The sequence below is a fragment of the Oncorhynchus keta genome, chromosome 22 (assembly GCF_023373465.1).
Source record: "Oncorhynchus keta strain PuntledgeMale-10-30-2019 chromosome 22, Oket_V2, whole genome shotgun sequence".
NCBI lineage: Eukaryota > Metazoa > Chordata > Actinopteri > Salmoniformes > Salmonidae > Oncorhynchus > Oncorhynchus keta.
The window spans coordinates 38622115-38648366 of record NC_068442.1 but is presented as its reverse complement, the minus strand read 5'-3'; the positions used below and the strand labels follow the sequence as shown (position 1 = coordinate 38648366).

Genomic DNA, 26252 nt, shown 5'->3' with positions numbered 1-26252 from the left:
GCAGTGATCGCTGAGTTCCTGGTTGAAGACAGCAGAGGTGTATTTAGAAGACAGGTTGGTCAGGATGCTATCTATGGGGTGCCCATTTTACGGATTTGGGGTTGTACCTGGTAGGTTTCATGATAATTTGGGTAAGATTGAGGGCATCTAAATTGTAGGACGGCCGGGGTGTTAAGCATATGCCAGTTTAGGTCACCTAACAGTACAAACTCTGAAGATAAATGGGGGGCAATTAATTCACATATGGTGTCCAGGGCACAGCTGGGGAATGAGGGGGGTCTGTAACAAGCGGCAACAGTGAGAGACTTATTTCTGGAAAGGTGGATTTTTAAAAGTAGAAGCTCAAACTGTTTGGGCACAACCTGGATAGCATGACAGATCTCTGCAGGCTGTCTCTGCAGTAGATTGCAACTCCACCCCCTTTGGCAGTTCTGTCTTGGTGGAAGTGTATACACATACATAGAGGCATTTTTCAGCTATGATTTTACCACTCAGAATCCAGAATGGATATGACAATGGAGCCAGTACAGGATGTAAATACACCCTTACAACAATCTACTTTTTGATCTTGACTTCTTATCTGGTAAACTGCTACTATGTGTCAAGAAAAGAGCCCCAATTAGGGGTTAGTGTACACCAGTAAAAAAAGGGCTGGTTTCGATTAAAAACTATTGCCCTGTGTCTCCGTTCATAGGGGCATGAGAGACTAGTCAGTGGTAGAATTGAGTTGGCACTTTATTGGCCCAAACACCCATAGACCCACAAGGTTGAGGTTATATTTGTTGCCATAAATACAAAGGAGGATGTCTCTCCTCATACCTCTTGCACTTTAGTCAGACTGCCAGACTGTGCACCACAGAGCCAATCAGGAGAGAATACATACAGGTCAACGGTGCCAATCACAGTATGTCATAAAAAACTATTACACTTATGAATGTATGTAAAATGCTAATGTGTATTAGGTCCAGTACAATGGAATAACTAAGACCTGAATTTGAATGCAGTGTGTTCCGATTCCTCCTTCTCTTTCTGTCCAGCAGGGTCAACCAAAAACACTTGGCCTGATGGTTCATGCAGATACTGGGGAAGCAATATAGAAATCTATTGATTCCTTAAATTATTTTAGTATTAAATGACCCATATCACAAACCTCATACCGCTCCACAAAAATGAACCTAAATCATTTTTGAAAAAAGGATTTTACTCACAAAAGACATAGGAATTAATTTTCCCAGTTAGAAATAGTAGGTCATGCATCGAATAACTATTTTCATCAGAAAAACGAACCCTCAAATGCAATATTGCATTTTGTAAGTTGTCTGCAGGTGGCTTGTTGTGAATGCACTCAAATATCAAGTCATTATCAGGTTATGTAAACTGCGTCCTAATACTCAACGTAGAAGGATTTGTCTTAATGTACAGTATATGAAAGTGATGCTATGAAAATAATTATTTCACGCTATCAAGCTCACTGTGACTGACAAATCATTGCCTATTACTGTGATTAAAAAGAGCATATGAAACATTGTTTTTCATGAGGCCTACCTGTGCACCTTCCCTTAAGCACACCTCTCCTGTCCTTGATCCAAACCACATACAGCCATGTGAAAGATAGTTATTGCGAGGATGGAACATTTGTTTGACTTAAACATAAAAAAATGTCACACCCATATAAAATGAAGGCCTGCAAAGATTACAGATTTACGTCTAATAGCATGAGATGAAATTAGACAAACATCAGTGATATGAAGGTATAGTTAGTGGACATTCTGAACCTTGTTTGAGGTCAGTAGGTCACATGACCAAGGAGCTATTGAAATTGTAAATTTTGAAAAATTCATGTAAAACCATGTGAGATGAAAATGGCCAAACTAAGGGGTGTGCAATGTGTAGGGCCACTGAGTGGACATTCTGAACCTTGTTTGAAGTCACTAGGTCACATGACCAAGGAGCTATTGAAATTTGAATGTAAAAAAGGTTTGTATTTTGTTTACACTCCCTAACTAATTCAACTTGGAATACAAAATGCTGCTCACATTTGCACATGTTTATTAGCTCTGGAAAGCCAATTAATGTCCAAATCGTGAAAATAAGACCTGTGCAATGTTGTGCGCAATTTTTTACAACATCATGACACTTATTTGGAGTCTGTGGCTCAAGTGGTTTGAAAGCGCGAATATCCGTTGAATATCCAACTTTTTTACCTCGGTTGATTGGGTTGTCTAAAGTGATCCCAGATCTGCTCTGAGCCACGTCATAACCCATGAACCACTTGCAAATGTGAAATGATTTCCCACATATTTGGTATTTAAGTTCAGACCATCAATACGTTTAACTCTTACTTTAGACATTTTTCTCTCCCTGTCAACAAAAATATATATATACTGGTAGGCCCCTATAATTAACTGCAATATTTATTTTAATTCATCCATGGGACGTCCCAACCCTGAACCTAACCATTTTAAATGTCAACTTCAAAGAAGTAGGGACGTCCTAAGGATCACAGATAGGACGGACCGTTCTATCACGTATCCACAGTCAGTGGAAGTCTTCTCATTTTTTGCGAAAGATGGCGGCGTTGGTTGGTGGGTGGGTGAGTGATGTTATGGCTAATATGTTCCCAAGTTACTGCGACATATCATTCTGCTGAATATCCGACTTATTTATCCCACTAACATTACTGTATTTCCTATGCCACCTGATTAATGTATTATCTAGGTTTTGCTGTCATATTATGCTTCCACCATCGGTTATAATCACTGACCTTGCTATCTAGCTAAAACTAGCTAGTTGCTATATCTGGCGTAAATCTGAACAGAAACGGCTCTGGCTAGGCTAACTAGCTAATGTTAGCTAGCGAGGGAGAACATGTTTGTTTGTAAATAGCTAACTAGCATGCGTGGAACGTTAAGTTCCTCAGTCAGACATGCAGTGTGATCAACCTCTTAGCTAGTGGTCGTCTAATGGCAAATACATGTTAATATTTATATAAGGAAATTCTTAATACAAGTCAGTTTGGCTAAGTTTACAACTAGCCATATCACAAACGTCTGTTTGTTATGCCACTCAAGAAATGCGCATTGACTGCCAGTCAGTGGGTTTCCACTAGTTACTACAGCCACACATGTCAATATTGCCTATTGTAATAATTCATTAAAACAAAAATTCGCTTTTTGGTCGTGATTTTGGGTTAGGCTGTGGTAACCAGTGACAACCTGTGCAGTAATGTTATCCCCCCAGTAAATTGTGTTAGCTAGAGAGTTTGGTGTGGCGTAATGATTTAATTGCATTTTAAATCTAGCTATGCTTTTTTTGTATTTTCTTAGCAGTCCCTCGCCTCGCCGCGTTTGGTAACTTTTCATCAAGGTAAGGTTGCTTTTTAAAGTTTAATCTGATATTATTTAGGAACGCTTATCTGCTGTCTCTGGCAGTCTGGTTTTAATTAATCACCTTATCAACTGCGTAATTTGTCCAAGACAGGTCTGGCATTTATTATAGTTAGCAACATGGAGGTTCTTTCTGTTTTGGAATCACCAGTAGTCTACATTAAATATTTTTGCCCCATTTGTTATAGTTTAGAGTATTGTGTTATTTCTGTGCAGTGCCATTGTGCTTGTGTTGATGGCCAGTCAATCAATCAACTTTATTTTATACACCTCTTTTACATCAGCAGTTATCACAAAGTTGTCAGTGCCAATCCAATCTTGGTATTTTTTACCACACAGACCCATTTCAGTATTTGTGATACAACAGAGGTTGCTACACCACATTGCTAAAAGCGACAATGCTACAAGGTAATGGAAATCCAGTGAACATCTGAATTTGTCAAGAACTATAAACAAGATTTGCTCGAGTACTTAATATTCCCTTTTCCTCCAGCGTGGTTCCAGTCAGAGAGAAAAGCACAGCGGTGGCTGCTGCCAAGCCCGCTGCAGTAGCAAGCAGCAAGGGAGAATATGTCATTACTAAACTGGATGATCTGGTGAACTGGGCACGCAGAGTAAGTTACGCAGATTAAGTTAGGGCTCCGATTGAATACCACACAATATCTCTGTTTTGCAGTGGCATACGGTACATTTTTGTATGTTTTGAGTGGCAATTTGGCTTTTATAAAACTCCAAAAGAGCACTCTCTCCATCCTTTATATTTTTGTAAATGTTTTTCTCCCCAATTTCGTGGTATCCAATTGGTAGTTAGTCTTGTCTCATCGCTGCAACTCCTGTTTGTCCTCCGAAACCCAGCCATGCCGCACTGCTTCTTGACACTGCCCACTTAACCCGGAAGCCAGCCGCAGCAATGTATTGGAGGAAACGCAGTATACCTGGCGACCATATCAGCGTGCACTGCCTGGCTCGCCACAGAAATCGCTAGTGCGCGATGGGACAAGGACATCCCTGCTGGCCAAACCCTTCCCTGGATAACGCTGGGCTAATTGTGAGCTGCCCCATGGGTCTCCCGGTTGTGGCCGGCTGCGACAGAGCCTGGACTCAAACCCAGAATATTTAGTGGCACAGCTAGCACTGCTATGTCGTGCCTTAGACTACTGCGCCACTCGTGAGGCCCATCCCCATCCTTCTTTACTTCTCTTTGTAATCTACTAAACATACAGTATGTGGCCAGCTGGTTGTCAGTCAAGGAACTGTCAAAATGATTAAACTAACTACAGAGGGAAGCGTAGTCTGGTCTCATTTTTCTATATTGAGTCCTTTGCTGGGGGAAAATTAAGAAGTTGTCTCTGACTCTCATAATTCGAGGGTAATAAGTCAAATTCCAGCCAAAGCCTTCACAAATAATACTTTTTTTTTTTTTTTTGGGGGGGGTCATTCCTCTAAACCAGGTATTCCCAAACTGGGGCAATAATAAATAAAAAATCATAGTAATAATTCTTCACATTTTCAAACAGTACATTTTATATTTTCTAACGGGTCTATATTTGGATTTTTTCTCTTTTTTCTTGCCTGAGTAGATTTGTTTTATTGCCAAAAAATAAAATAAAACCAGTGAACTAGTGTTTTGTGAAATAACAACACAATGTCAAATACAGGTAGCCTAGTCAAATAATTAACATCCAATCACATGAACTGTTTCTCTCTCGCAGGAAACCTTCACTTGCGCAGACATTTAAACAAAACATGACAATTTGAAAAATAAGCCACAGGAGTTTTTTGAGCGAGAATAAAGACGAACTCGTGTATTTTCTTCATTATGCAGTGATATGGGCAGTGGCCATGTAACGCTTTTACACCATACATGTAGAAGTATACTGGTTATGCATAATGACGAGTTTCTCACATGACTGGCCTAGCTGGGTGATGTTTATTCTCAGCTGAATGATCTGAATCTAGGATTACACTGACTCTCCGCAACTATATTCAATTAGCCGGACAAAATTGAGGCTATGATTAAGAAGTTGGAGCTCTTTTCTGTCTGCATTCACAAGGACAACACGCAGGTCTTTCCATCATTGTATGAATCTTTTTTTGTGTGTGTGTGCAAATGAGTTCAAGCTTATGGACAATGTCAAATGTGATATAGCGAAGCACCTGACTGAGTGAGCTGGGTGTGCAATTACACAGGTGCTTTCCCGAAACGGACGACACAAACGACTGGATTCGTTATCCCTTTTATGCCCTGCCTCCAATCCACTTACCAATATCTGAACAAGAGAGCCTTACTGAAATTGCAACATGCGATTCTGTGAAAATGTAATCAGAAACCACTGCCAGATTTCTGGATTGGGCTGCGCTCAGTTTCTTGACTTGGAAAATCGCGCTAAGACACTGATGCTCTCTGCAACCACGTACCTATGTGAGAGTGGATTCTCGTCCCTCACTGGCATGACAACTAAATACAGGCACAGACTGTGTGTGGAAAATGATTTAAGACCGAGACTCTCTCAATATAACCCAACGTTGCAGAATTTTGAGCATCCCTTCAAGCACAACCTTCTCATTTACCTGTGGTGAGTTATTCTCAATTTTTGATGAACTAATAAGGTTTTATACATAAGATGGCTAAATAAAGCAAAATTATTGATTTTATTATTATTTGTGCCCTGGTCTTATAAGAGCTCTTCGTCACTCCCCACGAGCCGGGTTGTGACGACAACTCGCACTCATTCTTATGTTTAAATGTATCATATAGTGTGTGGCAGGCTTACAATGATGGCAAAAAAACAACATTTGAGTGTGCTGGAGATACGCAGCTGGAGGTTGAATGTTTGAAGGGGTACGGGACTATAACAAGTTTACTTTCTCTAAATATTATTCCTTGACCTTTTCACCTTTCTCAAGATGAGTTGAGGATTGTTAGGAAGAGTTAGGGAAAAACATTGACTGACTGAATGATCTTTGTTCAGTTAGGTCAACAAAACAATCGATCTAATCTGTTTTTGTGGATTTCTACATTAGAGCTCCCTGTGGCCCATGACCTTTGGCCTGGCATGCTGTGCGATTGAGATGATGCACATGGCGGCTCCTCGATACGACATGGACCGGTTCGGAGTGGTGTTTAGAGCCAGCCCCAGACAGGCCGACGTCATGATTGTGGCAGGCACCTTGACCAACAAGATGGCCCCCGCTCTGCGCAAGGTACTTGACTGAAGAACATGTTTCTTTGGAGAAAGGAGTTCTGCATTTGCTTGAAATCAGCTTAGTCTTTTATTGACTATGAATTCAACATGCTTATTTTCCCATAGGTTTATGACCAGATGCCTGAGCGAAGATATGTCATTTCCATGGGCAGGTAAAGTTTTGTCCTAATATTAGGTTCAAGCAGAAAGATGTTAGTGGTTGTCTAGTTTGAAATGAATCACATAATGTCCTTGTAACTTTTTCATTTAAGAATGCCTGATTGTTTAATGTAAAGATTACTGCCAACTGATTGGGATTTAATTCTCCAAACTGTTTTAGCATTACACAGTGCTTTTACAGTGTCTGTTGATGTTTTTCATATACACTGTAGCTCAACTAACAGCTGCATCGTATTACTCTGTCCTTATTAAGCTGTGCCAATGGGGGTGGCTACTACCACTAATCTTACGCCGTGGTCCGAGGGTGTGACCGCATCGTACCAGTGGACATATACGTTCCAGGTATGTATCATTCTGTTATTTGTATTTTATTTTTTTACTCTTATAAAACAAATAATTTGTTTTGGCCCTGATATACATTGCCTTCAGAAAGTATTCACACCACTTGACTTAATTCCACTTTTTGTTGTAACAGCCTGAATTTAAAATGGATTACATTTAGATTTTGTCACTGATCTACAGATAATACTCCGTCAGTGGAATTAGAAATGTTTACAAATTAATTCAAAATGTGAAGTATTCAACCATTTTGTTATGGCAAGCTTAAATAATTTAAGGAGTAAAAATGTACTTAAGTCACATAGTAAGATGCATGAACTCACTTTGTGCAATAAGTGTTTAACATTATTTTAAATTGGGTAGTCAATCTCTGTACCCCACACATACAATTATCTGCAAGGTCCCTCAGTCTAGCAGTGAATTTGAAACACAGATTCAACCACAAAGACCAGGGAGGTTTTCCAATGGTTTGGATAAAAGGGCCACCAATTGGTAGATGGGTAAAAAAAAAGGGGGGGGGCAGACATTGAATATCTCTTCGATCATGGTGCAGTTATTAATTGCAATTTGGATGGTGTCACACAAAGATACTGGCGCCCTTCCTAACTCAGTTGCCGGAGAGGAAGGAAACCTCTCAGGGATTTCATCCTGAAAAAATTTGATTTTAGAACAGCTAGTTTAATGGCTGTGATGGGAGATAACTGAGGATGGATCAACATTGTAGTTTCTCCACAATACTAACATAAATGGCAGGGTGAAAGGAAGGATGCCTGTACAAAATACAAATATTCAAAAACATGTATCGTGTTTGCATTAACCCAGGCGTGGCATGGCACGCAGGCGTCCCATCTAGACATCTGGAAATGCAAATGCGCTACGCTAAATGCTAATAGCACTCGTTAAAACTCAAACGTTCATTAAAATACACATGCAGGGTATTGAATTAAAGCTACACTCGTTGTGAATCCAGGCAAAAGTCAGATTTTTAAAATGCTTTTCGGCGAAAGCATGAGAAGCTATTATCTGATAGCATGTAACACCCCAAAAGACCCGCAGGGGACGTAAACAAAATAATTAGCATAGTCAGCGCTACACAAACCGCACAAATAAAATAAAACATTCATTACCTTTGACCATCTTCTTTATGGGACTCCTAGATGTCCCATAATCACTATTGGGTCTTTTTTTTCCCGATTAAATCGGTCCATATATAGCCTAGATATCGATCTATGAAGACTGTGTGATAAACTGAAAAAAATAGCGTCTTATAACGTAACGTCATTTTTTAAAATTAAAAAAGTTGACGATAAACTTTCACAAAACACTTCGAAATACTTTTGTAATGCAACTTTAGGTATTAGTAAACGTTAATAAGCGACCAAATTGATCACGAGGCGATGTATATTCTATAGGGGTACGTCTGGAAATAATGTCCGGGTAAATCTCAACCAAAATATCCGGTCCGAGACCTGAAGAAATGGGCTGTCTCTTCTTCGTTTGACCAAGAAACAAAGCCTAGGCAAATGACAAGACTGTTGACATCGTGTGGAAGCTGTAGGAATTGTAGTCTCGGCTCCAGGTAATTTGCTTTCCCATAGACAATACATGCAAGTGGCGCATTGATATATTTTCCCATTTTCAGTGATCATATTTTCCTGCGCTTTTCGATGAAACGCACGTTCTGTTATAGTCACAGCCGTGATTTAACCAGTTTTATAAACGTCTGAGTGTTTTCTATCCACACATACTAATCATATGCATATACTATATTCCTGGCATGAGCAGCAGGGTGCTGAAATGTTGCACGATTTTTAACAGAATGTTCGAAAAAGTAGGGGGTAGGAGTAACAGGTTAAGGTACTAAAGTAACACTGCAAAATGTGACAAATAAATAAACTGTTTGTCCTGAATACAAAAGTGTTTTCGTTGGGCAAATCTAGCACAACACATCACTGAGTACCACTATTCATATTTTCAAGCATGGTGTTGGCTGCATCATGTTATGGGTATGCTTGTCATCTACAAGGATTAGGGAGTTTTAGGAGAAAAATGAACAGAATAGAGCTAAGCACAGGCAAATCCTAAACTTGGTTCAGTCTGCTTTCCAACAGACACTGGGAGATAAATGCAGGCAAATGTAAATCTGTTTTACCTCATTTCTACCAGCATGTCACATGCAACCAGAGGAAATATTACTCGAGACCAACTTTACTTCACACTCATACAAAGCTCTCCCTCGCCCTCCGTTTGGAAAATCTGACCATTATTCTATCCTCCTGATTCCTGCTAACAAGCCAAAACTAAAGCAGGCAGTACCAGTGACTCGCTCAATATGGAAGTGGTCAGATGAAGCGGATGCAACGCTACATGACTGTTTTGCTAGCACAGACTGGAATATTTTCTGGGATTCATGCAATGACATTGAGGAGTATACCATCTCAGTCACCGGCTTCATCAATAAGTGCATCGACGATGTCGTCCCCACAGTGTCACACGTACATATCCCAGCCAGGAGCCACGGATTACAGGCAGATTACATCCTCACTGAGCTAAAGGCTGGAGCTGCCTATTTCAAGGAACTGGACACTAATCCAAACGCTTATAAGAAATCCCACTATGCCCTCATATCGAACCATCAAACAGACAAAGCATCAATACAGGACTGAGATTGAATCCTACTACCCCCGGCTCTGACGCTCGTCGGATGTGGCAGGGCTTGCACTACTATTATAAACTACAAAGGGAAGCACAGCCACGAGCTGCCCAGTGACGCGAGCTTACCAGACGGGCTAAATGCCTCTTATGCTCGCTTCGAGGAAAGCAACATGGAAGCATGCATGAAAGGACCAGCTGTTCCGGACAACTGTGATCATGCTGTCCGTAGCCAATGTGAGCAAGACCTTTTTAAACAGGTCAACATTCACAAGGCCGCAGGGCCTGACGGATTACCAGGATGTGTACTAAGAGCATGAGCGGTCCAACTGGCAAGTGTCTTCACTGACGTTTTCAACCTCTCCCTGACTGAGTCTGTAATACATTGGTGGTCTGCTTAAAACCTATGTCCCTGTGCCCAAGGAAGCAAAGGTAACCTGCCTAAATTACTACCGCCCTGTAGCACTCATGTCGGTAGCCATGAAGTGCTTTGAAAGGCTGGTCATGGCTCACATCAACACTGTTATTCCAGAAACCCTAGACCCACTCCAATTTGCATACCACACCAACCGATCCACCGATGATGCAATCGCACTCCACACTGCACTTTCCCACCAATACAACAGGAACACCTATGTGAGAATTCTATTCATTGACTGCAGCTCAGCGTTCAACACCATAGTGCCAACAAACCTCATCACTAGGCTAAGGACCCTGGGACTAAACACCTCCCTCTGCAACTGGATCAGGACTTCCTGACAGGCTGCCCCCAGGTGGTAAGGGTAGGCAACAACACATCTGCCACACTGATCCTCAACACCGGGGCTCCTCAGGGGTGCGTGCTTAGTCCCATCCTGTACTCCCTGTTCACCCATGACTGTGTGGCCAAGCATGAATCAACACCATTTTTAAGTTTGCCTGATCAACGATGAGGCGGCCTATAGGGGGGAGGTCCGATGCCTGGCAGTGTGATCCCAGGACAACAACCTCTCCCTCAACGTGAGCAAGACAAAGGAGCTGATTGTGGACTACAGGAAAAGATGGGCCGAACATGCCCCAATTCACATCTATATGGCTGTAGTGGAGCCGGTCGAGAGTTTCATGTTCCTTGGTGTCCCCATCACCAACAAACTATCATGGTCCAAACACACCAAGACAGTCGTGAAGAGGGCACGACAAAGCCTATTCCCCCTCAGGAGACAAAAGATTTGGCTTGGGTCCCCGGGTTCTCAAAGTTATACAGCTGCACCATCGGGAGCATCCTGACCTTCACCTTCACCGCCTGGTAGGGCAACTGTTCTACAGAAGGTAGTGCATACAGTCCAGTACATAACTGGGGCCAAGCTTCCTGCCATCCAGGACCTATATACTGGGCAGTGTCAGAGGATGGCCCAAAAAATTGTCAGACTCCAGTCACCCAAGTCATAGACTGTTCTCTCTGCTACCGCACGGCAAGCGGTACCGGAGCGCCAAGTCGAGGTCCAAAAGGCTTCTTAACAGCTTCTACCCCTCCCAAGCCATAAGATTTAACAATTAATCAAATAGCCATCTGGATAATTTACATTGACCCCACCCCCCTTTGTTTTTACACTCCTGCTACTCGCTGTTTATCTATTTATAGTCACTTTTCCCCTACATACATGTACAAATGACCTTGACGAACCTGTACCCCCACATATTGACTCGGTACTGGTACCACCTGTATCTAGCCTTGTTATTTTATTGTTTTTATTATTTAAAAACTTTTTAGTTTGTTTAAACTCTTTCTTGAACTGCATTGTTGGTTAAGGGCTTGTAAGTACGCATTTAATGGTAAGGTCTAATTACACCTGTTGTAAATCAAATGTTAATTTGATTTGAAATTCAACTTTCAGCAGGGCAATTACCTAAAACACAAGGCCAAATATACACTGGAGTTTCTTAACAAGATGACATTGAATTTTCCTGCGTGGCCTAGTTACATTTTTTTTAACCTAAATCTGTCAGGACATGAAAATGGCTGTCTCGCATTGATCAGCAACCAACATGAGAGCTTGAAGAGTTTAAAAAAGAATAATGGGGAAAAAAATTACAATCCAGGTGTGCAAAGTTCTTAGACTTACCCAGAAAGACTCAAAGCTGTAATTGCTGCTGCAAGTGATTCTGACATGTATTGACACAGGGGGTTGAATACTTATCTAATCAAGATATGTTTTATTTTCCATAAAAAAAAATGAATTTTACTTCCACTTTGACATTGGTGTAGATCATTGACAAAAAATTACAAATCAATCCAATTTCGTAACACAACAAAATGTGGAAAAAGTCCAGGGGTGTGAATAGTTTCTGAAGGGACTGCAATGTGGAAAAGAAACAAATTACAATAATACCTCTGAAGATCATCTTATTTACCGTTTTATTTTTATAGAAAACATTTGACTGTTTTACTTGTCCTCCCATAGGCTGCCCACCCACAGCAGAGGCCCTTCTCTACGGGACGCTACAGTTGCAAAAGAAAATAAAGAGAAGAAAATGAGGATTTGGTATCGGAAGTGAAATTATGTACGTCTGGCTTTTTGTAGATGTTGTATTTATTGGTGGTCTGATCAGCCAGTAAACCGGTTGGCAATATCCTCAGGAATCACTCTGGGTTGAGCTCTGGCTCCTCTCTGTAGAAACAATAAAGGAATTTCTTGTCATTTGTATCACTGTTCTTGGCCCTGCACAGATTATGATACTGGTAGGGATATAAATACATTTAGCAAGAATCATTTTAACTGAGCATTTTAAACATTTATGGTCATTACTATGTAGATGGAAGGTCACCTTAGGTTTCTTTAGTAGTCCATTAGTTTTTGTAATGTATGTTGGTGTACTTCTTTGTTTGAAGACTTTCTGTGTGTATATTCTGAACCAGTAGATGGTGCACTTGGCACCCCAAAAAATTCTGAGTTTAGACATTTACTTCTATTTGCTCTGGGTCTACCAAAGAGAGAGTAGTTCCTTTTTGAAATATTCCTAAATGTTTCCTTTCTTCCCTTGAAGTAATCACTGACCTGACATTGAATTGGTGTAAGCATGATTTCCTTTTGCAGTGCTTTGACCAATTATGTCATCAGTGTTTACTTAGAGTAAATGAGGATGGATAGAATTTACAAGTATTGTCTCAGGGACAGTTTTTGGTTCTACTCACCAACACTCAATCCCAAATGGACCCCGGCCCTGTGTGCAATTGTGTACATCTTAGACAATTGGAAGGTAGCAATAGGGGTGCTATTCCACCTAGCCTATCAGGAAGCAGGGTGTAGCTGTTCATATTTTATAGGAAAGTTAAACGGTTTACACCTATACAATTTTATTTGCACAAAGATGCTCCCTTTGGATGTCATTTATAGTGACAAATCACACTATCTACATTTAAAAATATATATAAATCACCCTCTAATTCTGCAAGTGTAGCATGCATCATAAATACAATTTGTATTTTCTCAGTGTTTTCAGTAACTCCTCTCACCAGGCTTAAGGATTTGTGACCCAATAGTAAATGTGTATAGATTGAGTTAAATTATTGTGAGAGATATGCAATGATGGTTGATCTATATTCAAAGGTCAATTTTCTATTTAAAAAAAACTTCATAGTTTGGGGTAAGATATGACTAACACTTATCTACCAGCTGCAATGAGATCAGCACTGTTAGATAACTGGAGGTTAGATAGCACTGTGTCCAAGGACGGACCGGAAGTATATAGAATGGTGTCGTCTGCGTAGAGGTGGATCAGGGAATCGCCCGCAGCAAGAGCAACATCATTGATATATACAGAGAAAAGAGTCGGCCCGAGGATTGAACCCTGTGGCACCCCCACAGAGACTGCCAGAGGACCGGACAGCATGCCCTCCGATTTGACACACTAAACTCTGTCTGCAAAGTAATTGGTGAACCAGGCAAGGCAGTCATCCGAAAAACCGAGGCTACTGAGTTTGCCGATAAGAATATGGTGATTGACAGAGTCGAAAGCCTTGGCAAGGTCGATGAAGACGGCTGCACAGTACTGTCTTTTATCGATGGCGGTTATGATATCGTTTAGTACCTTGAGCGTGGCTGAGGTGCACCCGTGACCGGCTCGGAAACCAGATTGCACAGCGGAGAAGGTACGGTGGGATTCGAGATGGTCAGTGACCTGTTTGTTGACTTGGCTTTCGAAGACCTTAGATAGACAGGGCAGGATGGATATAGGTCTGTAACAGTTTGGGTCCAGGGTGTCTCCCCCTTTGAAGAGGGGGATGACTGCGGCAGCTTTCCAATTCTTGGGGATCTTAGACGATATGAAAGAGAGGTTGAACAGGCTGGTAATAGGGGTTGCGACAATGGCGGCGGATAGTTTCAGAAATAGAGGGTCCAGATTGTCAAGCCCAGCTGATTTGTACGGGTCCAGGTTTTGCAGCTCTTTCAGAACATCTGCTATCTGGATTTGGATAAAAGAGAACCTGGAGAGGCTTGGGCGAGTAGCTGCGGGGGGGGGCGGAGCTGTTGGCCGAAGTTGGAGTAGCCAGGCGGAAGGCATGGCCAGCCGTTGAGAAATGCTTGTTGAAGTTTTCGATAATCATGGATTTATCGGTGGTGACCGTGTTACCTAGCCTCAGTGCAGTGGGCAGCTGGGAGGAGGTGCTCTTGTTCTCCATGGACTTCAGTGTCCCAGAACTTTTTGGGGTTGGAGCTACAGGATGCAAACTTCTGCCTGAAGAAGCTGTCCTTAGCTTTCCTGACTGACTGCGTGTATTGGTTCCTGACTTCCCTGAACAGTTGCATATCGCGGGGACTATTCGATACTATTGCAGTCCGCCACAGGATGTTTTTGTGCGGATCGAGGGCAGTCAGGTCTGGAGTGAACCAAGGGCTATATCTGTTCTTAGTTCTGCATTTTTTGAGCATGCTTATCTAAAATGGTGAGGAAGTTACTTTTAAAGAATGACCAGGCATCCTCAACTGTGATAGGGACTTTTTCCATCAATTTTCCTAAAGCTTCCATGCAGTCTGTTTAAATCATCACTGTATGTCTAATATATTACTTTATTTAATGAAAATAATTGATTTTGCTGAGACTCCTTTTGCCATTGAAATGCTCAGTCTAATCATGTGGGCGTACATGCACAGCCCTGATTGTCAGATAGGACCGTCTCAACTCCAGAGCCCTCAAACTCAACTCTGGACCGCGAAGCCAGTTCCACTGCATTTTTTTCATTGTTCACCTCTAATCAGAGACTGATTTAAACCTTGGACACCAGGTGGGTGCAATTAATTTATTTAATAAGTAGGCAAGTCGGTTAAGAACAAATTCTTATTTTCAATGACGGCCTAGGAAGAGTGGGTTAACTGCCTTGTTCAGGGGCAGAACGACAGACTTTAACCTTGTCAACTCGGGGATTTGATCTAGCAACCTTTCAGTTACTGGCTCAACACTAACCACTAGGTTACCTGCCACCCCAATTAACAGGTAGAACAGAAAACCAGCAGGTTCTGGTCCTCGTAGGGTAAGGGTTGAATACCCCTGCTCTAGAGCCTACCCACTTACTTCCCAAAGTAGGAGGATACATATAATAAAAGATGACTGGTCATTGGTCAAAATAATCTGATCTCGGGCCTCCCGGGTGGCGCAGTGCCACCAGAGACTCTGGGTTCGCGCCCAGGCTCTATCGCAACCGGCCGCGACCGGGAGGTCCTTGGGGCAACACACAATTGGCCTAGTTAGGTCGTCCGGGTTAGGGAGCATTTGGCCGGTAGGGATATCCTTGTCTCATCGCGCACCAGCGACTCCTGTGGCGGGCGCAGTGCACGCTAACCAAGGTCGCCAGGTGCGCTGTGTTTCCTCGACACATTAGTGCGGCTGGCTTCCGGGTTGGATGCGCTGTGTTAAGAAACAGTGCGGCTTGGTTCGGTTGTGTATCGGACGACGCATGACATTCGACCTTCGTATCTTCCATGCCCGTACGGGAGTTATAGCGATGAGACAAGATAGTAGCTATTAACAATTGGATACAACGAAATTGGGGAGAAAAGGGGGGTAAAAATACACACACATTTTTTTTATAATACAACAAAAAAAATCTGATCTCATTGTGCTGTGGGCCAAAACTCCATCCCAGGTGAACAGGCTGAAATTCCAGGCATGTTTTTCAAAAAGCTGACACCGAAAGGGCATTGGCATTTTCACAATTTGAGTGTTATTTCATGCTCCTAGTGTGGAAATATAATTAAAAACAGGAAAATCATGTTTTTTTTAACTTATTTTGCAGTCCCTCAGGAAATAATTGTACTCCTTTCAGAAGTGAAATATGTTAATGACATTTTTATTCACATTTAGTCAAGTGGCCAATCGAAAGCGTTTCCACAGGTAGCCCAATTGTGATATGTTGCCCAATTATTGGCAAAAGATAGGATTTGATTGGTCTAAAGACTAATAACTAAATTGGATATAAGATCAGAATTGGGCTGCCTGTTTAAATGCAGACTTAATATTATGTCAAATATAGTGCTCATTAACATTGCAATGAAGTTCAAATATAATGCATTCTATAACGAATTGCAAGAGGTTATATAGCAAGAGGTGCAAAATTGTTTGAGGTGATACCCAAACAAATTAATTTTCAGAGTGGACATGTTATTTAAATTGGTTTATTGTAAGATGGACATCGCTGAGTGCTTATGGATTTTTGACAGTAAACCAATGTGGCTTTTAAAATGCAGGCACTTGAGAATTAAAGGAATAAAGACATTACGGTGGCATCAAACCACTTCACACTTTCAGAATGGTGGGTGTAATCATCTTGCGGAAAGCATAGTATTTGCATTCACTTGGAGGAACAATATCCATGGTTGTGGTGCTAATCTTCTCCCTCTTGAAGCCAGCCTCGAGCAGGTGAGGCATCTGGGTCTCCTGAAAAATCATCATAGGAGAAACTTGCATTTTACAACCAAATCTCTATTTTTTATGTATATGGCATGTTATAGAAGGGTCCAGATACTTTTTGTTGTTGTTGTGATGTCACTTGTTTTTGAGAAACTTACCCCAACCAGCGGGTCACTTACTCATTGTGCAGTACGGGGCTCTGAAAAAACATGAACAACGGCTCCAAAAACATCCAAATGCATCATTTTTAGAAACGGGAAAAGCTCTCAGTATAATGATGCAGGTATTCAGATGTACACATGAACTTGTGTCATTCCAAGCTTTATCCGCAACGTTATAATCCATTTTGTGAGACAAACGGTTTCCCCTATCCAGCTATTCTCTGTGTAGCCTGCTGCTAGAATGGACGTAGAGGTATTGCTCGAGTCGCAACAAAATGGAATGACACAATTTCATGTGTACAACATCTGAAGACCTGCATCATTATACTGAGAGCTTTTCCGTTTCTAAAAGGACATTTTGCATGTTTTTGGAGCCTTTGTTAATGTTTTTTTCAGGGCCCCATACTGCACAACGAGGATGAAAGTGTCTGGACCTGTTTATAACATCCCATTTACCTATTCTTGGGGGATTTGGTTGTAAAAATGTTTTTATATATATATATATATAAATAAAAAATCAATTCTCAGATCTTGTAGTCAAATTTATTATTACCTTTGTTTAGTCAAGAAAGGTAATTGAGAACACATTCTAACAGTGCTACGACCAAGTGCAATAAATATGGTAATAGTAAATGGCAGATGCCGGTGATAGATAAACTAAACCAATTACTGTTGTACTGCAGTTAGTAAACCAAATCCAATGTACTATAAAGAAATGTTGGAAGTAGGTAGCAGGCAAATTAGTTAGTACTGAAGCTACAGACAGACCAAATAAGCAAAATACAACAGACAAATAGTCACTGCACGTGAATGAAACAAATGGGTTAATGATTTAATGAACATCAAACCAAACAAAATGGAGGGCCACACTTTAAATGACATGTTATAGATTAGCAGTATAACATCACATATGCAATTACACTGTACCAGACTTGTACTGTAAGTGCAGTACTATCTGAGACAAGGACAAAATACGTGCAAGAAATTAAATGTGTCGTGCCCGAGAGGACACGTGTACACAAGCACCTCACAGAGAGATTAGGTGTTGTTGATCATTGATTGGCTGAGAGCCGGCTCACCTGGAACATGTTGTCGATGTTGTCATATTTGGACTTGAGAAGTTCACCCCAAGAGGTTAGGTTGCAGTAGGTGAGGACACCACGGGGCTTCAACAGCCTATGGGCATGGCCCTATAGAGACACAATTCAAGAACTGTATTATAATGGAAATGTCAATGTGGCACGATAGCCAATGTTTGACATGCGTGATAGGAATCAGATTCCATTAAGAAATATTTCATTCATTTGGTGGGTGCTTATATTTGTCCTATTTCGGATGTACAAATGTGTATTAATACGTATGTGTGAATTGGAAAAGTGCGTTTTGCATATCCCAACTCTCCCTCGAAAAGTGGGCAATGGCAACTCTGGAGCAATTAGAATTAAGTGCCTTACTCAAGGGCACATCAGCACTTTATTTTCTCCTTGATGGCTCAACACTAAGCGACCTACCACCCTAGACATCTGCCATATGTTTGCGTTGGATTCAGCTACAATATCATATGTAATACCAAACATTTTTGTGTTTTATAAAGTCTTTAATACAGGAGAAATCCCTATTCCGCTGTTGGTTCTGGTGCTTTTGCTAATATATTTGTAATGTGCAGTCTTTGTCATAGAAGTGTTGTACTTACCTTGATGAAGTCAAACTGGTGAGTGTGCCATGTGTCTTCAGACAGAGGGTATGTGTCATACAGAATGCCTTTGATAGAAGAGGCATTATTAGAATTAGTTATGTGTCTGAAGCAATTTTCCCCGCTTAAGAATACAAAGATACAATGGATACACTAATAGAATGCCTTTTGAAACGTACCATCGAAGTGGTTGTCAGGCAGGCCGCCTACTACCTGTTCCCACAGTCCTTTGAGGGGCACAATCTATGAGGAGAATAATTTAGATACATTTTATTCACATTAAATGAGGGAAAAGTCTAAATAGAACCTAATGTGAAGTTGAAGATGTCTCACTCTATGTGGCTGAGCCTTGGCCCACTCCTGCAATCTCGCAAACACTCCATCATTGCACTCAATGATCCAGTGCTCCTCAATGGGGAAGGACTCGACTTTAGTTGCGGCGATGGCCATGCCAAATCCAATCTCCAGAACCCGTCCACCTGTGGGGGAAAGCAGAACAAGCATCTCAATTGGTGTTTAAGTATCTACCTGAATCAAGACTTGGTTTCAAATACGTGTATTTGGGTATTTGTTATTAAATATTTGTTCTTGGTATTTGAGCATTTTCAAATACATAGCCCAAAACAAGTACTTTTATTTGAGTATTTGAATGGTTATTTGTAAAAAATAAATAAAAAATAGGTGATCAAATTCCTAGGTTAAATGCATAGCGCATTTGATTCAGTGTATTTGAACATTTCCAAATACATTGCAATATTCAACTACTTAATTTTTCCAAATCAAGGTTATCTGAGTACTTGCTTTGAAATGTATTGAAAAGTGATTGAAATACGTGAAATGGTATTTGAACCCAGGTCTGACCTGTATTGAAGTATTTCCAATGCTGTGGTACCTTTCATGAAAAGCAAAACAAAAATAATGGACTGTTTTTGTTTATTTGAGAGACCTCTCTGATAACCACAGCATAGAAATATAAGAAATATATGGGGAAAAGAAGGAGGTGGTGGCACGTGATAGAAAGTCCACTTCAAGGATTTCCACAGAAAAGTCTTTCATTGATGTGTAAAAATAGATTAGAGAAAAAGACGAGTTGGTTTTGCATCGACCTATACTATTATCAGGCTTATACTCTGCTACTACTCTGTTGTAAAATTTCCACCAAATATGATCATTTTCCAATATTAAGCAATATAAAGAAAGTATAATACCCTATTTAATAAACTCGACAGACTGCATTCCTACTACATGCAGCAACATGTGTGCTCAAACAACTCCAAAACACAACTTTTACGTGCAAAACGTTGAATTCTAAACATAAAAGTTCAAGTCTGTGCACGTATTGTGTGCTATAAAAGTGAAATCAGTGATCAACAGTTGTAGTTATAAAACGTATTGAATAGCATGTCATCATAAATTATTGGCACTCCCAAATCCTCACTTGGCACGATTCCATGGGTAGAGTAACACCTGCTGCAAGCGCAAGCATTATGTTCAACATATGTCTAACTCCACCATGCTTTTAAACTCCACTCGCATGTGCATTGGGTGAAACAACTCAGAAGTAATATAAAAAGTCAATGCATTTGTTTCATAAACTTTTCCCAATAGCCTAATTGCTGATTTATTGATAATCTGATTTGACTATATTGCAGCTCTGAATTAAGTGTAGGCCTAGCCAATGATTACGCTATAGGCTGTCCTTTACGACTAATTTATTTCACACATTTGTAAGAAAAAAATATTACAATAATGCAAAAGGTTATTATAGAACTATAAATGATCATAGAATACCAGAATTCATTACTATCTAGTGGTCCCGGTGCGTTCATAGGGACCACCAGCTTGCACATTGTGCGTTGTACCTTTTGAGGAGGCTACAGTTGCCAGCGAGTGCATGTACGGAGTTTCCCAACGTTCCATCACAGGCTTGCCCAAAATCTCGAGATGAGTGTCGGTCTCATTGTAACCAGCACTAGCGTCGTGCCAACCAGCTTTGCAGTCTTCTCCCTTGGAAAATATGGCATGTGCCGTGGTCATTTTGGTGATTGTTTTTCTCTAATCGCTGGGGAATAGACAGTTGCTGTTTCCACGTCGTGCCAGAGGAAAGTGAGATTTTGCAGCGGTGGGGATTTATATGGGTCAGAAATGCTGACTCTGCAAGACGTGTTTGCAATGTCAAAGAGGCGTACTACTGCTGGTCAATAGGTGGCATTCCAAGGAGTGTTGGGGTCACTGACGTCCTTAGTATGGAAAGCTGAGAGAAAAAAAACATGATGTATTGTATTTTCATAATCGTGGCATATTACAGTCTGTTTTACAGCATTGCACTGCACCCTAGTTTCGTCTAGATTATTTGATCAGCAGGGAGAGATTTATTTGGTAAAGACAGCTACTTAAAACATAAAATCACAGAATAATAAAAAATACAATTAATTTGAAAGTGTGATGGGCTACATATTTAAAACTATAACTAATTCATTAACAACTTTATACTGACCAGAACTAATTTAGCCTTTTAGTGGAGCAGGCAGAGAGAGCTCTGCAATTATCAAATTGTATCTACCAGCAGTTTCCACAGCGAACCCCATCGCCATCACTTTTTTCTTCTAACTTTCACATACGTTTCAAGTTTTATTAGACTTATGTACAGGACACACATGGAATACGCCGTCAAACAAAATGCTTACTTGAAGGTTCCTTCTTGACAATGCAACAACAATAAGAAATAATATAAGGTAAAAATACAAACTGTAAAATCAAATTTTATTGGTCACATTCACATGGTTAGAAGATGTTATTGTAAGTGTAGCGAAATGGCTCAGTAGAATAGAATATAAAACATATTTTAGCACAAGTATAATACAGGAAGACACAATTTATAGTCCAATATTTACCCGTATTTTGAGGAAGAGGGGATTGGTTCACTGTTTAGCTATTATAACAAGAGTGGTAAGCAGCAGTTATGATGTGTGTGTAACATTATAGCTTCCGTCCCTCTCCTCGCCCTAACCTGGGCTCCTCTGCACACATCAACCACAGTCACTCACGAAGCATCGTTACCCAAAAGCCGCAGCCCTTGCAGAGAAATGGGAACCACTACTTCTTTTTTATTTATTTTTTATTTTTACCCCTTTTTCGTGGTATCCAATTGTTTTTGTTTAGTAGCTACTATCTTGTCTCATTGCTACAACTCCCTTGCGGGCTCGGGAGAGATGAAGGTTGAAAGTCATGCGTCCTCCGATACACAACCCAACCAAGCCGCACTGCTTCTTAACACAGCACGCATCCTACCCCGTGCACCTGGCAACCTTGGTTAGCGTGCACTGCGCCCGGCCCGCCACAGGAGTCGCTGGTGCGCGATGAGACAAGGACATCCCTACCGGCCAAGCCCTCCCTAACCCGTCGACGCTAGGCCAATTGTGCGTCGCCCCACGGAGCTCTGTTACGACAGAGCCTGGGCGCGAACCCAGAGTCTCTGATGGCACAGCTGGCACCCTTAACCACTGGGGAACCACTACTTCAAGGTCTCAAAGCGAGTGACATCACCGATCGAACCGCTAGCGCACCACCGCTAGCTAGCTAGCCATTTCACATCACCCCCCGTTTGACCTCCTTTTCCGCTGCAACCAAGTGATCCTGGTCAACAGCATCAATGTAACAGGATAACTTAAGTCCATCCCCTCGCCCCCGAACCAGGGACCCTCTGCACACAGACAACAGTCACCCACGAAGCATCGTTACCCATCGCTCCACAGAAGTCGCGGCTAGCCATTTCACATCGGTTACATGTGTGTATGGATGGATGTGTGTACTGAATGTCTGAAACTTTGCGGGAAATTTCAGGAAATGTTCTCATGGTAAATTGAGCCCAGGAATTTGGGGAATTTAGCTTAAATTCATTTAAAAAAGTTAGCGTATAAAAGTGAACCTGTTTTTGTGGGATACATAAGGCAATTCTAGGTATTGTGGCATATTTTGTTTGAACAATCCCCAATTCAATGGAATTGCAACCCTCTGAATGCACAGTGTATTCTTCAATCACATGTGCAGTGCATTCTTCCATCACATGTACAGCTGATTCTCAAGCTCTTGCACACTAATGAGATGCTATTTGAGCCCACACTACTACACTGTCTGAGCCATGAACTACATGCTTTCTGTTAAGTTTTGATTACAATACTGGGTGGGGTGAATATATTTTATATGACATACATGATTTTTTGTTAACTAGTAGCCTACAGGAAAGTGTGTTTAAATCATTTCTAACTTGTTAACAATTTCTGCTAGTTAGTTTTTGCTACCATGTGGATTCTAGCTTGCTTGAGCCAGCTAACTGAGGGGTGTTAATTCACCGGTTTCCATACATTTAATAAAAAATGTTTTTTTTACAAAGGAGTTGTTTAATCTAACTGCTTAACTATTTATCTGTACATGGAATTGTATTAGGGTTTTCCTAATTTTTTTCTAATCTTTCAGGAAAATGCCACAGGCACTATCTGATGTGTAGAGACATTTCACTGCAGCTAATGTAGAAGGAAAAGCTGTGTACAATTGCAAATACTGTGCCAAATCATATGTGAAGACTGCAACAAGGATGCAGAATCATCTGGCCAAGTGTATAAAGTTCCCTCAGCGCTCACAACAAGAAACCTCTGACAAAAGTCCCGCTACTTCTATTCGAGGGGAAAATTATGAATCAGACACCTTATCGATAGCAACAGCTCATGGTCTTTCTGGAATCAGAAGTGTTTTTGACTCAATGGATGAACGTAGTTAGTGAAATGCTGATGAATGTCTGGCTCGAGCTGTGTATGCAACTGGTTCACCTCTGATGCTCAAAGGTAATGTGTATTGGAAGAGATTTCTGAATGTTCTTCGCCCAGCATACACCCCTACCCCCAACCAGACATGCTTCATCTACTAATTTGCTGGATGCAGAGTTCTAGTGAAGGTCAAGCAAATCATAGAGAAAGCAGACTGTATTGCAATAATCTCTGATGGGTGGTCGAATGTTCGTGGGCAAGGAATAATTAACTACATCATCTCCACCCCTCAACCAGTATTCTACAAGAGCACAGACACAAGGGCCAACAGACACACCGGTCTCCACATTGCAGATGAGCTGAAAGCAGTCATCAATGACCTTGGACCACAGAAGGTATTTTCACTGGTGACAGACAATGCTGTGAACATGAAGGCTGCTTGGTCTAAAGTGGAGGAGTCCTACCCTCACATCACACCCATTGCCTGTGCTTCTCATGCATTGAATCTGCTCCTAAAGGGCATTATGGCACTGGAAACAATGGATACACTCTACAAGAGAGCCAAGGAAATGGTTAGGTATGTGAAGGGTCATCAAGTTATAGCAGCAATCTACCTCACCAAGCAAAGTGAGAAGAATAAGAGCACCACATTTGAGCTGCCCACCAACACCCTTTGGGGTGGTGTTATAGTGTTTGGCAGTCTCCTGGAGGGGAACGAGTCTCTCCAAGAAATGGCCATATCACAGTCTGCCGACATGGACAGCACCATCAAGAGGATCCTCCTGGATTATGTATTTTGGGAGAGAGTGGTAAGCAGCCTGAAACTCCTGAAACCTATAGCAGTAGCCATTGCACGGATTGAGGGAGACAATGCCATCCTGTCTGATGTCCAGACTGCTTGCAGATGTAAGAGAGAAAATCTGTACTGCCCTGCCCACTTCACTTGCTCCAAGCAGAGGAAACTGCAGTTGTAAAATACATCAAAGAGGGTGAAGACTTCTGCCTGAAGCCCATACACGCCGCTACAGTACGTACATGTTGGACCCCAGTATGCTTGCAAGAGCATCCTGTCTGGTGCAGAGATCAACAAGGCCTATGGTGTCATCACTACCGTGCCTCGCCATCTTGGCCTGGATGAGAGGAAGGGTCTTGGCAGTCTGGCAAAGTACACTTCCAAGCAAGGGCTTTGGGATGGAGATGCAATATGACAGTCGTGCCAACATATCTCATCAGCCATCTGGTGGAAGGGATTTTGTGGATCTGAGGCTCTTTCCCCTGTTGCCTCCATCATTCTCCAAATCCCACCAACATCAGCCGCCTCAGAGCGCAACTGGTCCTTGTTTGGGAACACATACACCAAAGCACGCAATAGGCTAACCAATACAAGGGTTGAGGAATTGGTGGCCATCCGGGCAAATTTTAGGCTTTTTTAGCCTGACAACGAGCCATCGTCAACAAGGATGGAAAGTGACAGTGAAGATGAGACCTCAGAGTCTGATGAGAGTTAATTCCCATATATTCCCATTAATTCCCACAGAAAATGTCCACCTCTGAATATTCCCCAAAATGTGCAACCCTATTCAGCAGTCTTATGGCTTGTAGATAGAAACTGTCTCTGAGGCTGTTGGTATCAGACCTCATGCTCCTATACCGTCTGTCCGACTGTAAGGGAGTAAACAAATCATAGGAAGTGAATAAATCATTGGTGGGAGTCTTTAGGCTGCCATTGACTAACACTGAGAAAAACGTATTGTTAACACCTAATCATAAACCAGTCCCCTGAAGTCCACACCAGAGATATTCTATTTATTTAAAATACAGTAATTAGGCCTACATAGACTTGTATGCAGGTAATTACAGTGAAGGTTTACATTATTATTATTATTGTTTGACTACCTAATCCTTAAAGGCCTGTTTGCGGTGTGTTTGAGTGTGTCAATTACTACTAAATTAATTCAAAACACCGATCACTGTCTGAAATGGAACACAAGTAATGTGAAAATCATTGAGTGGTGTAGCGGTCTAAGGCACTGCATCGCAGTGCTTGAGGCTTCACTACAGACCTGGGTTTGATCCCAGGCTGTATCACAGCCAGCCGTAGCCGGGAGACCCATGAGGTGGCACACAATTGGCCCAGTGTCGTCTGGGTTAGGGGAGGGTTTTACCGGCCGGGATGTCCTTGTCCCATCACGCTCTTGTGACTCCTTGTGCGGGCACATGCTTCCATTCAGCCACAAGAGCATTAGTGAGGTCAGGCACTAACGTTGTGCGATTAGGCCTGGCTCACAGTCGGAGTTCCAATTCATCCCAAAGGTGTTTGATGGGGTTGAGGTCAGGGCTCTGTGCAGGCCAGTCAATTTCTTCCACACTGATCTTGACAAACCATTTCTGTATGGACCTCATGCTGAAACAGGAAAGGGCCTTCCCCAAACTGTTGCCACATAGTTGGAAGCATAGAATCGTCTAGAATGTCATTGTATGCTTTACCGTTAAGATTTCCCTCCACTGGAAAAAAGGAACCTAGCCCGAACTATGAAAAACAGCCCAATACCATTATTCCTCCACCAAACTTTAGAGTTGGCACTATGCATTCGGGCAGGTAGCGTTCTCCTGGCATCCACCATACCCTGATTTGTCTGTCGGACTGCTGGATGGTGAAGCCTATTTCCTCACTCCAGAGAACACGTTTCCCCTACTCCAGAGTTCAATGACGCCGATTTTTATGCACTACGCACTTCAGCACTCAGTGGTCATGTTCTGTGAGCTTGTGTGGCCTACCACTTCAGAGGCTGAGCCATTGTTCCTTCTAGTTTTATTCTATTCTAGACATTTCCACTTCGCAATAACAGCAGGGCAGAAATTTGACGAACTAACTTGTTGGAAAGGTGGCATCCTATGACGGTGCCACGCTTAGTTAAATAATGGTTAAATACAAAAGACAAAATAAAAATACCATGCTTAAAGCCACTGTAGCACGGGCCATTATACTGCCAATGTTTGTCTATGGA

At 41.6% G+C, this 26252-nt stretch overlaps 2 protein-coding genes across 3 annotated transcripts; one reads left to right on the top strand and one right to left on the bottom strand.

Moving 5' to 3' along the window:
- Positions 1-2275: 2275 nt before the first annotated feature.
- Positions 2276-12420, top strand: ndufs7 (NADH:ubiquinone oxidoreductase core subunit S7). Of its 2 annotated transcripts, XM_035798949.2 has the most exons (8): positions 2288-2593; positions 3327-3366; positions 3726-3794; positions 3880-4000; positions 6411-6590; positions 6698-6744; positions 7005-7093; positions 12184-12420. In XM_035798949.2, exons 1-7 carry the CDS (start codon positions 2431-2433, stop codon positions 7033-7035), a joined length of 651 nt encoding a protein of 216 aa, XP_035654842.1. In that variant the 5' UTR covers positions 2288-2430; the 3' UTR covers positions 7036-7093; positions 12184-12420. The 2 variants fall into 2 exon arrangements, with proteins under 2 accessions (XP_052331122.1, XP_035654842.1); XM_052475162.1 differs by lacking the exon at positions 3726-3794 and having other exon boundaries at positions 2276-2593.
- Positions 12421-16376: 3956 nt separating this feature from the next.
- gamt (guanidinoacetate N-methyltransferase) lies at positions 16377-20607 on the bottom strand. The gene is made up of 6 exons (XM_035798948.1): positions 20344-20607; positions 18815-18960; positions 18661-18724; positions 18482-18549; positions 17868-17978; positions 16377-16654 (listed from the first exon to the last, which is right to left on the bottom strand). Exons 1-6 carry the CDS (start codon positions 20516-20518, stop codon positions 16514-16516), a joined length of 705 nt encoding a protein of 234 aa, XP_035654841.1. The 5' UTR covers positions 20519-20607; the 3' UTR covers positions 16377-16513.
- Positions 20608-26252: the final 5645 nt, after the last annotated feature.

Coding starts and splice junctions, on each gene's coding strand:
- ndufs7 (XM_035798949.2), top strand. CDS start 2,431: ATGGGACGTCCCAACCCTGAACCTAACCATTTTAAATGTCAACTTCAA. Junction 2,594..3,326: donor CGGCGTTGGTTGGTGGGTGG/GTGAGTGATGTT, acceptor GTATTTTCTTAG/CAGTCCCTCGCCTCGCCGCG. Junction 3,367..3,725: donor TTTGGTAACTTTTCATCAAG/GTAAGGTTGCTT, acceptor TTTACCACACAG/ACCCATTTCAGTATTTGTGA.
- gamt (XM_035798948.1), bottom strand. CDS start 20,518: ATGACCACGGCACATGCCATATTTTCCAAGGGAGAAGACTGCAAAGCT. Junction 18,961..20,343: donor AACTGTAGCCTCCTCAAAAG/GTACAACGCACA, acceptor TTTCCCCCACAG/GTGGACGGGTTCTGGAGATT. Junction 17,979..18,481: donor ACCAGTTTGACTTCATCAAG/GTAAGTACAACA, acceptor GTGTCTCTATAG/GGCCATGCCCATAGGCTGTT.